This window comes from Electrophorus electricus, chromosome 1 (assembly GCF_041902795.1).
Source record: "Electrophorus electricus isolate QZ-2024a chromosome 1, ASM4190279v1, whole genome shotgun sequence".
Lineage (NCBI taxonomy): Eukaryota > Metazoa > Chordata > Actinopteri > Gymnotiformes > Gymnotidae > Electrophorus > Electrophorus electricus.
The window spans coordinates 18,840,795-18,858,284 of record NC_137497.1 but is presented as its reverse complement, the minus strand read 5'-3'; the positions used below and the strand labels follow the sequence as shown (position 1 = coordinate 18,858,284).

General features: G+C 41.7%; 1 protein-coding gene across 6 annotated transcripts; it reads right to left on the bottom strand.

Moving 5' to 3' along the window:
* Positions 1-218: 218 nt before the first annotated feature.
* Positions 219-16,838, bottom strand: LOC145657431 (uncharacterized). Of its 6 annotated transcripts, XR_014123081.1 has the most exons (7): positions 16,493-16,838; positions 14,363-14,425; positions 13,093-13,380; positions 12,552-12,842; positions 11,538-12,051; positions 10,480-10,542; positions 10,323-10,396 (listed from the first exon to the last, which is right to left on the bottom strand). XR_014123081.1 is itself a non-coding variant. In XM_081711907.1 (6 exons), the coding sequence occupies exons 1-6, from the start codon at positions 16,596-16,598 to the stop codon at positions 10,266-10,268; spliced, it is 942 nt and encodes a 313-aa protein (XP_081568033.1). In that variant the 5' UTR covers positions 16,599-16,838; the 3' UTR covers positions 9,153-10,265. The 6 variants fall into 6 exon arrangements, 3 of the variants coding, with proteins under 3 accessions (XP_081568040.1, XP_081568033.1, XP_081568038.1); XM_081711907.1 differs by lacking the exon at positions 11,538-12,051 and having other exon boundaries at positions 9,153-10,396; XR_014123079.1 differs by lacking the exon at positions 10,480-10,542 and having other exon boundaries at positions 10,261-10,396; positions 11,503-12,051.
* Positions 16,839-17,490: the final 652 nt, after the last annotated feature.

The following is a 17,490-nucleotide window of genomic DNA, read 5'->3' as shown; positions in this document are numbered from 1 at the left end:
TGTATATTAAGTCTCCAACAACTGAAACTTCAGGAGAAAATTGCCACGCTCTCGCTCTCTCTCAAACGTGCCAGTATGGTCCCTCCTCCTAATCACTGATTGGTCAGCAATAATGTCGCTCAATCCTAGCAGCCATCTGATTGCTCGCCTTGGTAAGAGACTGGCCGTGCCAGCAAGAAAACCGGCGCGAAACTCGAAGAGTTCTGGGAAGTAGTGTTTTTAATACTCAGTACAACAATAATAAACAAATACACAGTAAACAATATGGGGTTCCTTCCCTTTTTTAGGGTCCTGACACATGGATTTGTGTCTGTGCCTGAGTCAGGCTACAATGATCACGTGACCAGAGTAGCCTTGAAATAGTGAGAAAAACAGCGTTATGAAGTCTGAACACTGAATTTTTGCCAACAAATAAGGTAGAGTACTTTAAAAGAACACTGCAACAAGAATAAAGAAAAAGTTATACATTGATGGCATTATATCAGCTCTGTTAAATGATAAGCTGTTCACAATTTAGAACTTAAATTTAAAATATATAAAATAGCTTTGCTCTTAACTGTGACTTAGTAAGTTCATCTTTTGGTCTCCTTCACTTTGTCACACAGGTCCTATTTAAGTGATTTCTTGATTGAGAACAGGTGTGGCAGTAATCAGGCCTGGGTGTGGCTAGAGAAATTGAGCTCAGCTTTCCAAAGATGTGATAAACCAGTTAATTTATGTTTTAACAGGGGCACAATTACTTTTTCTGGTAGGTTTGGATTTTTTTTTCTCCTTAATAATAAAAACCTTCATTTAAAAATGCATTTTGTGTTTAAATATTAGACAAAAATAACAAGTAAATTTGTTTAATGATCTGAAACATTTGTCACAAATGACATGAAGCAGGCCAAATGACACGAGGCCTTTTTGCATAATACAACGCTTTGAAATGAATGCAGCATTACAGCATTGGGAAAACCAACAACTGAGCATAATCACCAAGACCACATGGGAGACTCTTGAAATTATAACCTGAACAATACGGGGGGGACGGACTCTTAATTAAAACATGTTGACAAATGGCAACTAAAATATTTAAACTATTCAAAGATGCTCCAGACAAAATTTCCAGTTTTTCCATGAGCTAACACAAAAGTATTTAATGTGCATTAAATCACATCACAGGATCTCACAGTAATATTTACATAAACATCTTTACATTACATTTACAGTACTGGGCAGATGCTCTTATAGTGACAGATATTCATCAGTATGACAGCATGTGTGCTCTCTGAGGATCAAATCTTACTGTACCTGTTCTACCAGGTGAGCTTCAGGAGAGCTAATATGATATAACTCTGATCATGCATGACCGAACATACACTGATCTTTGACCCCTGAATGGGACAGAGAAAGGCAGTGTGGATACGTTTGTGTGTGTGTATAACACAGGCAAATCATTTATCATCTCTCAGACTTCATGGTTATTATTGGGAGATCACCTCTGTTGTTCACCTGAGTGGTTTAGTCCATTCATATTAACTCCTCTGTTGTCATGGTTACTGTTCCATTCACTGTACTTCCTTTCTAGAGTTCCTGAATTTTTTTCCTCAGCTGCACAATCACCAGCACTGCTGCCACAAGCCCCGCCCCCGTCAGAGCCAGGAGCACCGTCAACACCGTCACGGTGGAGCTCTGATCTGGACGTGGCTGGACTTCTGCAACAGACAGACATAAAAATGGTCAGAAATTATGAACAACTCTTTAAACAGTACAGAGTTATAATCATATGTGTATGTACCAGAGTGGTCACTGTGATGGGATCGAGAGGGATTGTGGGACAGGGGCAGTTCAGCTCCAGTTCCTGACAAAAAGATCACAACAGCATCACTGCACAAGATCTTAACAAGTGGATACGCATAATGTTTCAGCAGTTACCATAGTAACCGCTTCTACAGATTTGTGTGTGCTCTCTGGTGAGATCAGCACCTCCCACCTCCATATCAGTATCCAATCAAATTCAATCAGGAAGTAACTATTATAGCGATGGAGAACTGTTTAGAAACAAACTAAAACAAATCTGGATCTTGTAGAGAGATATTGTTGTAAATGTAGAATAGAAACATACTCAGAGTTCAAAGTGAATGAACCAGTAGAGAGAATGAGCTACACAAAGGAGGAGGGGGGGGGGTACACAACAACAACAACAACAACAACAACCACCACAACCACAACCACCACCCTGATCACCACCTGTGCTCCGTCATAACTATGATCACTGCTGGAGCTCCAGTCTGTCATATTAACACACATCATAATTACTACAGTAAACAGTGATATTCAGGGCGAAAAAACATAAGCCACACTAGAAATAAAAATTATTTTTTCATTTTAGTTGGTTACATTTATTTAGTGCCTTTCTCAAACTCAAGGACGCTTTGCAGGCAGAAATCAGCTTTAACACTCAAATCACTCACAGACAGATGAGAAGCAGCAGCAAATTTACACACAGCGTTCTCTCTATCAGAAACTACAGACTCCTGGGGGACTGAACCAGGTGTAGGAGAAGGGGAGGAGGTTCAGACCAAGACAGAGCACCAACCATCACTGAACACACACACACACACACACACACACACACACACACACACAGAGAGCACCAACCATCACTGAACATACACACACACACACACACACAGAGCACCAACCATCACTGAACATACACACACACACACACACACAGAGCACCAACCATCACTGAACACACACACACACACAGAGCACCAACCATCACTGAACACACACACACACACAGAGCACCAACCATCACTGAACACACACACACACACAGAGCACCAACCATCACTGAACACACACACACACACAGAGCACCAACCATCACTGAACACACACACACACAGAGCACCAACCATCACTGAACACACACACACACAGAGCACCAACCATCACTGAACACACACACACACAGAGCACCAACCATCACTGAACACACACACACACACAGAGCACCAACCATCACTGAACACACACACACAGAGCACCAACCATCACTGAACACACACACACAGAGCACCAACCATCACTGAACACACACACACAGAGCACCAACCATCACTGAACACACACACACAGAGCACCAACCATCACTGAACACACACACACACAGAGCACCAACCATCACTGAACACACACACACACAGAGCACCAACCATCACTGAACACACACACACACACACACACACACACACACACACACAGAGCACCAACCATCACTGAACATACACACACACACACACACACACAGAGCACCAACCATCACTGAACACACACACACACACACACACACACAGAGCACCAACCATCACTGAACACACACACACACAGAGCACCAACCATCACTGAACACACACACACACACACACACACACACACACACACACACAGAGCACCAACCATCACTGAACACACACACACACACACACACACACACACACACACACACAGAGCACCAACCATCACTGAACACACACACACACACACACACACACGCACACACACACACACACAGAGCACCAACCATCACTGAACACACACACACACAGAGCACCAACCATCACTGAACACACACACGCGCACGCGCGCGCGCGCGCGCACGCACGCACACACACACACACACACACACACACACAGCACCAACCATCACTGAACACACACACACACACACACACACACACAGCACCAACCATCACTGAACATATACACACACACACACACACATCTATCTTTATCTATATTCATGCACAACTCACATTGATACAGGACAGTTTTAGAGTATCCAGTCATCCTAACCTCAATGTTTTTGGGAGGACCCCAGAGGAAACCTATGCAGATTCAGGGAGAACACGAAAACTCCACCCAGAGAGGGACTTGACCCCCACACAGGAAGAACACGGAAACTCCATCCAGAGAGGGACTCCGAGGCTGAGAGGCAAACATGCCAACCACCAAGCCCTGCTGCCCAAAACAACTGTCCTAACTGAATACAAACAAAATTAAGTACAATAACCCTCCCTACTCCCAAAAACAAACAGAAGAACTAGGCAAATAAAAAAGGTGTCAGTATACACTATACACAGAATAATATTTATAACAGTGAACATGTCCAGAAAAAGGGGAAGTGATCATTCAGAATGATTTAACAAGCAGAGGCCCAAAACCACAACAATCGGCAAACAACGCTCACTGAACAAACACAAGCAGCCACAGCAACAGTGAATATGAATCACAGCCTGTTGCTTCTTCCCAGGCTTCCCTTTATGTGCGCGGTAGAATGAGGCAGCCAATCAAGGCGCAACACAGCAGCCCAGGACAAAAGACTTGGAGGAGGAGCATCATGAAGGGGAGGAGCCACAGGATGTAACATAAATGTAAACAAACACAAATAACCCTGCCCATAACACAAACAAGGTTGTAACACCTTCAAATACAAACAGAACTACAAATCCGATATAAACATTTAAACATTACATATAATCTCCATCTGTTTTCCCCCACATATCTGATGTTTGTGAAATTTTCTATGTTCTACTTTATTAATCCCAGATAAATCAAGTTCTATCTGTTTACAAAAATAATGGTTTAGTAACAATAACTATGTAATCCATCAAGGACACTTACCCTCTATCTGTAGACTCACATCACAGATGTCTTTACCATTACAAGCGCAGGTGTACCAGGTCCTCTTAGTGTAATCAGCATCAGTGATGGTGAGGGAGAGATCTCCCTTCAGGTACTGATCATGGGACATGTGAAATCCCTCCTCTGACTGGCAGGATGTCTGGTTACACTGAGCCAGAATGTCATGTGGTTTATAGGACACAGTCCATGTGACCAGACCAGAACACGTCTGAGTGCAGGGGAGAGTAGCAGCCTCATGAAGATTCACCTTTACTGAAGGAAAAGAGCCTGAGAGACACATTAAGAAAAGAGTTTAAAACATTACAGTGGTGCTTGAAAGTTTGTGAACCCTTTAGAAGTTTCTATATTTCTGCATACATATGAACTAAAACTTCATCAGATTGTCAAAAAAAGTCCTGAAAGTAGATAGAGAAACAAATCAAACAAATTAAACAAAATATTAGACTGTCATGTATTTATTGAGGAAAATGACCCAATGTTTCATATCAACTTGTAAAAAATATTTATTGTTCTTCAGGATGTTATTTATTTTATGTCATATCTATGCATGATACAGCATATGTATCTATATATAATATATAATTATACATATATAATACATCCCACACAAAAATAATCCCCTACACAACTAAACCACAGTGCCACAGTAGCTTTTAATGAAAAAAATATCAGATTGGTATTGATATCAGGCGACATTCAAATGCAAGACATCAGTATCGGATCAGTAGAGAAAAACTAGTATCATGCTCTCTCTATAAATACAGTAAAACTAAAAATAATCAACCATTCACTCAGGCTACTTAAATATTCTTGGTTACTCAAAGATGCATTTCTGTGTAAGAGCAGAACTGACTGATACTGCTCATTAGTACAGCTGCAGGGACATCTGTGCCTTCTATGTCTGTGTCTACATGACCATTCTGGTGATCTTTTAATTAAAGGGTTCTGAAAGGCAAGTCTATTAGCAAAATGACAGGGAATCTGTCCAATGAAATGTGTGAATTTAATATTTTTGACTCTGGGGGCGGGCCTATAGCATCCTGGCCCTTCTCAGTGTTCTGAAGAAGGGTCTATGACATTATTAACAAAACATGGACATGTCCATGTACATGCTACTGTAACGCTCATGTTGTAAGAGTGGAATGCCAAGACAGGTGCTCTCAACTAAACTGGCCTTTATTTAAAGTAATAAAAATGAAGAATAATGTCAGACTCAGCAAACATTAACAACACAACCACCGTATACATTAAGCTTCAGGTGTGTTCACATACGATACAAGATGCACACTGGGTTAAACACTGACAACTTCAACAACACGACACAAGACTTATATACACGCATGACCATTACACACAAGGATCAGGTGAACGACACGAGAGGGCATGGCACCACACACACACACACACACACACACGAGAGGGGAGGGGCCGTACCGTGACAGAGCCCCCCCTCAAGGGCGCCACTGCCTGCGCGCCAGCCCATCGGGCTACGGCCTCAAGACCAACGCCAAAAGGTGCCGGTGGAGGACCGGACAACCCACCATGGGCCAGCGCAAGGAAGGACAGGGGCCAAGACGATGACAGACACAGGGACGCACACACTAACGGGATTTAAGCACACATGTTAACAAGGAACATAACTACAAACAGGTGTAACATGGACAATCAATACATCAGGGGCGTGACAATGGACAGACACACACACAAGGGGAGGAGTCTAGGAGAGGGGGCCGTGCCGGGACAGCTACCTTAGCCAGCTGACTATGAATGGGGTCTATGAGTGAGACACACACTCTAGTTATACAGTAGGTACGACGAGCTGAGCATCCACAGTGAGTTACACAGTACAGTTCTCATGAATAGCAGCAATGCAGTAAACATGTTTACTATTCATTTAAATGTGATTAAAATGGACGACATCATTGTTTACACTGTCTAACAAAATGAATTATTAAAAAAAACATCAGAATTTAATTTCATATATTCATTTCACATATAAAGAAGGTTAAATAATAAATAAAGGTCAAGCAGGTACATTAGTCCAGTTCACACACCAGAATCAAGAATAAAATTCTGATGACCAAATAGAAACCGTTCTGTCCACTTACCAGCTATGACTGTCAGCAGCTGTAACAGCAGAACATAGTGACACCTGCTGCAGGACAGCATGACTGAGGAGACAAAAGAGAACCCAGTCAGTACTGTAGAGAGGAGACAGGAGGACCCAGTCAGTACTGTAGAGAGGAGACAGGAGGACCCAGTCAGTACTGTACTGGTAAAAGCAGCTGAGTAAATCTCAGGGTGATCACTATTAGGAAAAAAGTCAATAATTTACATAACCTGATTACACCACCTGCTATAAAATAAACAGGAGTAAACTGCTAAACAACATTAGGAACAGGACTAAAGCACCATCTATCCCACAGTAGAAACGGGACTAAACCCCACTATACCTCAGCAGCACAGTAATCCTCCTTTACCAGAGGGGGTTAGTCCAGGGTCCAGAACATCACAGTCCTGCCTGCCTGTACGTTGTGTCACTGTTCAGCTCCCTTATTCCCAGCAGTCATGCTGTGTTTGATATTTCTGGCAACACTAAACTACTAATCAAACGTGACTCATTTTCCAGTCATGTATGTAAAGCAACTTTACCACAAGACCTCTAGAGGGTATGACAGACTCACACAGGAGCAGAAACCTCAGCATAAATTACATGTCTGTGTAACGCTGCTGGCCCGAATGCGCAGGGCAGGACATTTATTAACATTAAACACATACAACAAAGGTGGCACTCACACAACACTAACGATAAACATAACTACACTTAACATTAAACTAAGAACACATTAATACATGACTACACAAACTAACGTTACGGCTCAGAGAGCGACATTAACACAAACGTAGTGAGAAGGAGCTACAGGCCGCGCACACTGACAGTTTAAACAGACATTCAACATTAAACCCTGTGCACGTGTGTGTAATCCCGGGGGGCGTGGTTACAAACACGGCTGTGAATCCCCTGCACGCAGCAGGCTGTACCACGTGACTCGTGGGGGGCGTGACAGTGGGACTGGATTTACATATTGGATCTGGATCTGTTACCGTCTCACTACTACTGTGATACGTTGCTTTCGCGGGTCGCAACCTCTTAACACACATGAGGTTCTGTGGTTATCGGCCTGCAGTTTCCCATCTGATCCAGCTCATGAAAGACTTGATGAGCCAGAAAACCTGAAACTGTCCGCCAGTGGATGCATTTACCAGCCTTAAATGTACATGACAAACATGGTAGTAAACCTGAAATAGATCAATGTAAGTCAGCGCGGTGCCTCCAGAAATGTGTCTACTACTATGCTGATAGTAATAAATCATTTTAAACCCCCTCGTGATTAAGGACCCGAATGATTCACAGGTTAGTAAATACCCAAAATGACACTAATTTTTTTAAAAGCATATTTCCCTGCACAAAGGAAAGCAATCGCGAAATAACAGAAGCAAATCACAAACAACGAAAATCCATTTAACATAAGTATGAGCGATTAATGCAGTCACCTATTAACGTACCCACGTGGCGGAAAAAACAAAATTCAACGCGAAAAAAATACCAATATTAATATTTCTCTTACCCTCAGAGACTTCAGTTGCAAAACAATTAATTGAATAAACACGGAAATTAGCAAATAAACGCTCAATAAAAATTGGTCAATACAGCACGTGGATGTTCACAAGCGTTGGTGCCCACTTGGAGAAAGAAGCGTCTGAGACACACGGGGCTGATTGTTCCGATACTCACAAGTCCATGACTCATATGGAGAGGAGCCGAAGCGCCACAACAAGCGCCTACTCGCGTCTCCTCTCAGCTTCGTTACAGGTCACGGTACACTCATAACACTTACAGTAAATATGACTAAACATTAAACGAGGACATATACACATTAACGGGAACTACACAAACCAACGTTACTGCTACAGAGCCAGGAGTTAACACACATAGCGACAATGACCAACACAGGGACACACGGACAGGGGTTTAAATAGACACATTAATACTTAACAATAAATCCTGAGGAAAATCTACAGTAAAATCTGAGCAACATTTATCACTTCCTTGGTTCTGAAATACTGAGTTTTAAATCAATACATTTTTAAAGCAACATTACATATTTATCCAGTTGGTCCTCTAACATAAATCCACAGATCTTTTTTTTTTCTTTCAGTGTGTTGTTTTTACTTGCTAAAACTTGTCAAGAAATAATTATTTCACATGTATAATTTCCAGACACCCCCAAATTATCAAACACTTAAAACACCTCACACATCATAGCAAAGTATTCATTTTGTGTCTGTTGTTAGTGTAATGAATTGTATTCAAACTGAGACTTGTAACATTTCCTTATTCAAAATATCAAATCAGACTGTAATTGACAGCTTCAAGATAAACAGACCATAGATGTATGTAAAAGATTATATTCTGGTAACAATGCATCAGGTATCAAAATACAGTAATAAATCTAGACAAAAAGTTCCATAAATCATGATTTCTTCTTGTATTTCAAAATAAACAGCATTACATCTTATATCTCTGAGATAAACACATGGCAGGTCTTTACCCATAAGGCACTGCAAGGGAAGTGTATGGATTTACAGAGGCACAGAGAATAAACACCTCATTAATATTTCTGAGCAAAACTTTAAAACATCTTTGGCTCAAAGTAGTACAAACAGAGGAATGAAAAATTAATTTTGTAAAGACAAACATTAAGCAACTCCTGGCAGCAAATTGCATTTTGTACTGACAACATTTGTTTATCAACCCCTTCCATGCTTTCATTAATTTTAATCACACTCATGTATGCAATCCTTCTATAATTTTTCATCCCTCCATCATTGCTCAGAAATCCACTGATATTTTATCTCCCTGGCTACAGCCACCAGGCTTGGCAGAGAAACTCAACAGTGGACCTCAAGCACCAAACTGCATATTATACCAACAGCATTCATCTGTTTAGTCCTCCTCTCTTCTCCTTTCATTAATCCCTTCATCAAATGTTCATCTTATTACTCATACAATAAACATAGTTAAGTACATATCTGCACTTCATAAAGAAAATTATACTGATAGAAATACAACTCAGTTTGTATACACTCTTTACTTTCTAGTTACTTAATGACTGTTGATTCATCTTCCTTCAATGTTTCTCAGATCTAACTTTAGTGATCTTGTCATGAGCCAGATTACAGACACTGGTAACTAGCAGCTGCATTTAATAATAGCCAGCTGGTAAAACAGTAGACACCACAGGGTCTGTCAACCTTGCTCAAAACCAAATGACATGAAGGAGGTCTGTTTCCATACACTGGTCTTTGTCCCCTGAATGGGACAGAGAAAGGCAGTGTGGATACGTTTGTGTGTGTGTATAACACAGGCAAATCATTTATCATCTCTCAGACTTCCTCATGGTTATTATTGGGAGATCACCTCTGCTCTTCAACTGAGTGGTTTAGTCCATTCATATTAACTCCTCTGTTGTCATGGTTACTGTTCCATTCACTGTACTTCCTTTCTAGAGTTCCTGAATTTTTTTCCTCAGCTGCACAATCACCAGCACTGCTGCCACAAGCCCCGCCCCCGTCAGAGCCAGGAGCACCGTCAACACCGTCACTGTGGAGCTCTGATCTGGACATGGCTGGACGTCTGCAACAGACAGACATAAAAATGGTCAGAAATTATGAACAACTCTTTAAACAGTACAGAGTTATAATCATATGTGTATATACCAGAGTGGTCACTGTGATGGGATCGAGAGGGATTGTGGGACAGGGGCAGTTCAGCTCCAGTTCCTGACAAAAAGATCACAACAGCATCACTGCACAAGATCTTAACAAGTGGATACGCATAATGTTTCAGCAGTTACCATAGTAACCACTTCTACAGATTTGTGTGTGCTCTCTGGTGAGATCAGCACCTCCCACCTCCATATCAGTATCCAATCAAATTCAATCAGGAAGTAACTATTATAGCGATGGAGAACTGTTTAGAAACAAACTAAAACAAATCTGGATCTTGTAGAGAGATATTGTTGTAAATGTAGAATAAAAAACATACCCAGAGTTCAAAGTGAATGAACCAGTAGAGAGAATGAGCTACACAAAGGGGGGGTACACAACAACAACAACAACAACAACCACCACCACCACCACCCTGATCACCACCTGTGCTCCGTCATAACTATGATCACTGCTGAAGCTCCAGTCTGTCATATTAACACACATCATAATTACTACAGTAAACAGTGATATTCAGGGCGAAAAAACATAAGCCACACTAGAAATAAAAATTATTATTTTATTTTAGTTGGTTACATTTATTTAGTGCCTTTCTCAAACTCAAGGATGCTTTGCAGGCAGAAATCAGCTTTAACACTCAAATCACTCACAGACAGATGAGAAGCAGCAGCAAATTTACACACAGCGTTCTCTCTATCAGAAACTACAGACTCCTGGGGGACTGAACCAGGTGTAGGAGAAGGGGAGGAGGTTCAGACCAAGACAGAGCACCAACCATCACTGAACACACACACACACACACACATACACATACACATACACACACACACACACACAGAGCACCAACCATCACTGAACACACACACACACACACACACACACAGAGCACCAACCATCACTGAACACACACACACACACACACACACACACACAGACACAGACACACACCAACCATCACTGGACACACACACACACACACACACACATCTTTATCTACATTCATGCACAACTCACATTGATACAATTTTAGAGTATCCAGTCATCCTCACCTCCATGTTTTTGGGAGGACCCCAGAGGAAACCTACACAGATTCAGGGAGAACAGGGAAACTCCACCCAGAGAGGGACTCAGAGGCTGAGGGGCAAACATGCCAACCATCAAGCCCTGCTGCCCAAAACAACCAACTGTCCCAACTGAACACAAACAAAATTAAGTACAATAACCCTCCCTACTCCCAAAAACAAACAAACAGAAGTAAAGAACTGAGCAAATAAAAAAGGTGTCAAACTTTCCAACTACGATTCACACAGGACTACTACAATACACAGAATAATATTTACAACAGTGAACACGACCAGAAAAAGGGGAGTAATAAGTCAGAATGATTTAACAAGCAGAGGCCCAAAACCACAACAATCGGCAAACGACACTGACTGAACAAACACAAGCAGCCACAGCAAAAGTGGATATGAATCGCAGCATGTTGCTTCTTCCCGGGCTTCCCCTTATGCGTGCGGTAGAATGAGGCAGCAGCCCAGGACAATTCCAGCACAGGACAGAAGACTTGATCAGGTGGAGGAGGAACATCATGAAGGGGACGAGCCACAGGATGTAACAAACGTAAACAAAAACAAATAACCCTACCCATAATGCAAACAGGGTTGTAACACCTTCAAATACCAACACTTCAATTTTTCTGACTCATCACTCAATAACTCATGATTGTTTTGGTACGATTAAGCAGGTATCGCACCAAGTGCCGTAAAACATCAGTGGCTGGATCCAAGAGTGTCCATGTGAGAATCCACCACAAAGAGTCCAGTGAAAATCAACCGGGTCCACATGCTTTATTGGGGATATGCTTAGATAAACAGGACCTAAACTAAGACCAAGACCTCAAACTATGACACTCAGTCCACGCTGTTTACATGATCCTAGCATTCATAGTCAAACTAATACTGAACCACTGATGTGCATGTAAACATAGTTACTGATACTATGCACAACCCCCTCCCCAACATAGTAATTCTAGGCAACATTAAAATCACAGTAACCACACTTACCTTCCACAGTAACTGTGTATGTCTGTATAATCTCTTCATGCTTAGTGTCTCTGATGCTGTAAACTCCACTATCAGATGGTGCGGTTCCTCTCAGCTCCACAGCAGAGATGAGCGACACTCTCCGAGTGTATTCAGGTTTACACTTCAGTGAACGTCCAGCCACTGTGCAGATCTGTCCACTAGAGGGAGCAGCTGCACCTGTGCTGTTATAAATCACCTCAACTGACTCTGATATGAGCAAATCCAGCACCAGAGGTTCACCAGGCTTAATCTGAACTGAAGAATTACAGGCTGTGGAAAAAACAATTAGAAACTTCAATGTAATATACAACTGATTTGACCATGCAACCTCAGAACTGCAAATCCGATATAAACATTTAAACATTACACACAAGCTCCTTCTGTTTTTCCCCACATATCTGATATTTGAAGTTTACAATTCTATGTTCTACTTTATTTACCTCAGATAAATAAAGTTCTCTCTGTCTACATAAATAATGGTTTAGTAACAATAACTAGGTAATCCATTGAGGACACTTACCCTCTATCTGTAGACTCACATCACAGAGCTCTTGACCTTTACAGGCGCAGGTGTACAAGGACCTCTTAGTGTAATCAGCATCAGTGATGGTGAGGGAGAGATCTCCCTTCAGGTACTGATCATGGGACATGTGAAATCCCTCCTCTGACTGGCAAGATGTCTGGTTACACTGAGCCAGTATGTCATGTGGTTTATGATATAAAGTCCATGTGACCAGACCAGAACACATCTGAGTGCAGGGGAGAGTAGCAGCCTCATGAAGATTCACCTTTACTGAAGGAAAAGAGCCTGGAAGACATTAAGAAAAGAGTTTAAAACATTACAGTGGTGCTTGAAAGTTTGTGAACCCTTTAGAAGTTTCTATATTTCTGCAAATATTTGAACTAAAACTTCAACAGATTGTCAAACAGGTTCTAAAAGATAAAAAGAAACTAATCAAACAAATTAAACCAAATATTAGACTGTTATTTATTTAGAGGAAAATGACCCAATATTACATATCAAGGCAATAAATATCAACTTGTAAACAATATTTATTATTTAGAATGTTATTTATTTTATCTGTCATATCTATCCATGATACAGCATATGTATCTATATATAATTATACATATATAATACATCCCACACTAAATAATTCCCTACACAGCTGAACCACAGTAGCTTTTAATGAAAAAATATCAGATTGGTATTGATATCAGGCGACATTCAAAAGCAAGACATCGGTATCAGATCAGTGGAGAAAAACTGGTATCGTGCTCTCTCTATAAATACAGTAAAACAAAAAATAATCAACCCATTCACTTATCTACTTAAATATTCTTGGTTACTCAAAGATGCATTTCTAAGTAAGAGCAGAACTGACTGATACTGCTCATTAGTACGACTGCAGGGACATCTGTGTCTTCTATGTCTGTGTCTACATGACCATTCTGGTGAGCTTTTAATTAAAGGGTTCTGAAATGCAAGTCTATTAGCAAAATGACAGGGAATCTGTCCAATTAAATTCATAAATTAAATAATTTTGACTCTGGGGGCAGGCCTATAGCAGCCTGGCCCTTCTCTGTGTTCTGAAGAAGGGACTATGACATTATTAATAAAACATTACTGTCTATGTACATGCTACCTTAGCCAGCTGACTATCAATTTTATGTAATATAAAGATGATTAAATAATACATAAAGGTCAAGCAAGTTCAATAGTTCAGTTAACACACCAAAATCAAAGATGAAATTCTGATGACCTAAGAGAACCTGTTTTGACCACTTACCAGCTATGACTGTCAGCAGCTGTAACAGCAAAACACAGTGACATCTGCTGCAGGACAGCATGACTGAGGAGACAAAAGAGAACCCAGTCAGTACTGTACAGAGGAGACAGGAGAACCCAGTCAGTACTGTACAGAGGAGACAGGAGAGCCCAGTCAGTACTGTACAGAGGAGACAGGAGAGCCCAGTCAGTACTGTACAGAGGAGACAGGAGAGCCCAGTCAGTACTGTACAGAGGAGACAGGAGAGCCCAGTCAGTACTGTACAGAGGAGACAGGAGAGCCCAGTCAGTACTGTACAGAGGAGACAGGAGAGCCCAGTCAGTACTGTACAGAGGAGACAGGAGAGCCCAGTCAGTACTGTACAGAGGAGACAGGAGAGCCCAGTCAGTACTGTACAGAGGAGACAGGAGAGCCCAGTCAGTACTGTACAGAGGAGACAGGAGAGCCCAGTCAGTACTGTACAGAGGAGACAGGAGAGCCCAGTCAGTACTGTACAGAGGAGACAGGAGAGCCCAGTCAGTACTGTACAGAGGAGACAGGAGAGCCCAGTCAGTACTGTACAGAGGAGACAGGAGAGCCCAGTCAGTACTGTACAGAGGAGACAGGAGAGCCCAGTCAGTACTGTACAGAGGAGACAGGAGGACCCAGTCAGTACTGTACAGGTAGGACCAGAGTGATCACTATTAGGAAAAAAGTCAATAATTTACAGTACCCTGATTACAGCACCTGCTATAAAATAAACAGGAGTAAACTACTAAACAATATTAGAAACAGGACTAAAGCACCATCTATCCCACAGTAGAAACGGGACTAAACCCCACTACACCTCAGCAGCACAGTAATCCTCCTTTACCAGAGGGGGATTAGTCCAGGGTCCAGAACATCACAGTCCTGCCTGCCAGTACGTTGTGTCACTGTTCAGCTCCCTTATTCCAAGCAGTCATGCTGTGTTTGATATTTCTGGCAACACTAAACTACTCATCAGACGGGACTAATTTTCCAGTCATGTATGTAAAGCAACTTTACCACAAGACCTCTAGAGTGTATGACAGACTCACACAGGAGCAGAAACCTCAGCATAAATTACATGTCTGTGTAACGCTGCTGGCCCGAATGCGCAGGGCAGGACATTTATTAACATTAAACACATACAACAAAGGTGGCACTCACACAACACTAACGATAAACATAACTACACTTAACATTAAACTAAGAACACATTAATACATGACTACACAAACTAACGTTACGGCTCAGAGAGCGACATTAACACAAACGTAGTGAGAAGGAGCTACAGGCCGCGCACACTGACAGTTTAAACAGACATTCAACATTAAACCCTGTGCACGTGTGTGTAATCCCGGGGGGCGTGGTTACAAACACGGCTGTGAATCCCCTGCACTCAGCAGGCTGTACCACGTGACTCGGGGGGGGGGGGGGGGGGGGACATTCCGTGACACAGTGGGACCGGATCTACTACACCCACGTGTGATACGTTGCTTTCTCGGGTTGCAACCTCTTAACACACATGAGGTTCTGGGGACCCATCGGCCTGCATTTTCCCATCTGATGCAGCTCATAAAAGACTTGATGAGCCAGAAAACCTGAAACTGTCCGCCAGTGGATGCACTGTTACCAGTCTTAAATGTACATGGTAGTAAACCTGAAATAGAGCAATGTAAGTTAGCGCGATACATCCAGAAATGTGTCTACAACTACTACGTTGATAGTAATAAATCCTTTTAAACCCCCTCGTGATTAATGACCCGAATGATTCACAGATTAGTAAATACCCCAAATGACACTTTAATTTTTTTTTAAAGCATATATCCCTGCACAAAGGCAAGCAATCGCGAAGCAAATCACAAACAACGAAAACCGATTCAAACCTTTTAACGTCACCACAAACGGTGGAAAAAAAAAACTCAACGCGAAAAAATACCAATATTAATATTTCTCTTACCCTCAGAGACTTCAGTTGCAAAACAATTAATTGAATAAACACGGAAATTAGCAAATAAACGCTCAATAAAAATTGGTCAATACAGCACGTGGATGTTCACAAGCGTTGGTGCCCACTTGGAGAAAGAAGCGTCTGAGACACACGGGGCTGATTGTTCCGATACTCACAAGTCCATGACTCATATGGAGATGAGCCGAAGCGCCCACAAGCACCTACTCGCGTCTCACACAAAATGCGATTATCTTTGTTAAGACTCTGGTCCTCTTTGTCCATCCACACAGCAGCAGCGTGGAGAGTTCAGACCTCTTCGTTGAGAAGCAGCCAGTTTAGCGATACAGCCTGGAGCTGGAGCTCCTCACAGAACCGAAACACACAGACAATGTCTACTTTCACGCTAACAAACACCGTTAGACTTGAAAGAAAAAAAATGGGAAAAAGTTAGTGTGGGCCTATATACAGCGTATATTAAGTCTCCAACAACCGAACTTCAGGGGAAAATTGCCGCGCTCTCTCTCTCGCTCGCTCGAACGCCCCAGTCTGGTCCCGCCTCCTAATCACTGATTGGTCAGCGACAAGGTCGCTCAATCCTAGCAGCCATCTGATTGCTCGCCTTGGTGATAGACTGGCCGTGCCAGCAAGAAAACCGGCGAAACGCGAAAAGAGTTCTGGGAAGTAGAGTTTTTAACACTCAGTACAACAATAATAAACAAATACACAGTAAACAATATGGAGTTCCGTCCCTTTTTATGGTCCTTACACGTGTATTTGTGTCCGTACCTGAGTCGGGCTACAATGATCACGTGACCACAAACTTTTGCCAACAAATAAGTTAGAGTATTTTAAAAGAACATTGCAACAAGAATAAAGAAAAAGTTATACATTGAAGGCATTATATCAGTTCTGTTAAATGATAAGCTGTTCACAATTTATAACTTAAATTTAAAATATAAAATATTAAATATTTTTGCTCTTAAATGTGACTTAGTAAGATGTGTTCTGGGTGCATTCTAAATGTATTATGAATATATTACTGTTTTATGTATTGTAATAGAATACGTCACATTATTCAGCCATCAAAGTATTCTGCCAAAGCCTGGATGTATGTACCCACATCAGCAATGAGATTTTGAAGACATGCGCAACAATCTATTTAGTTTCATCGGTT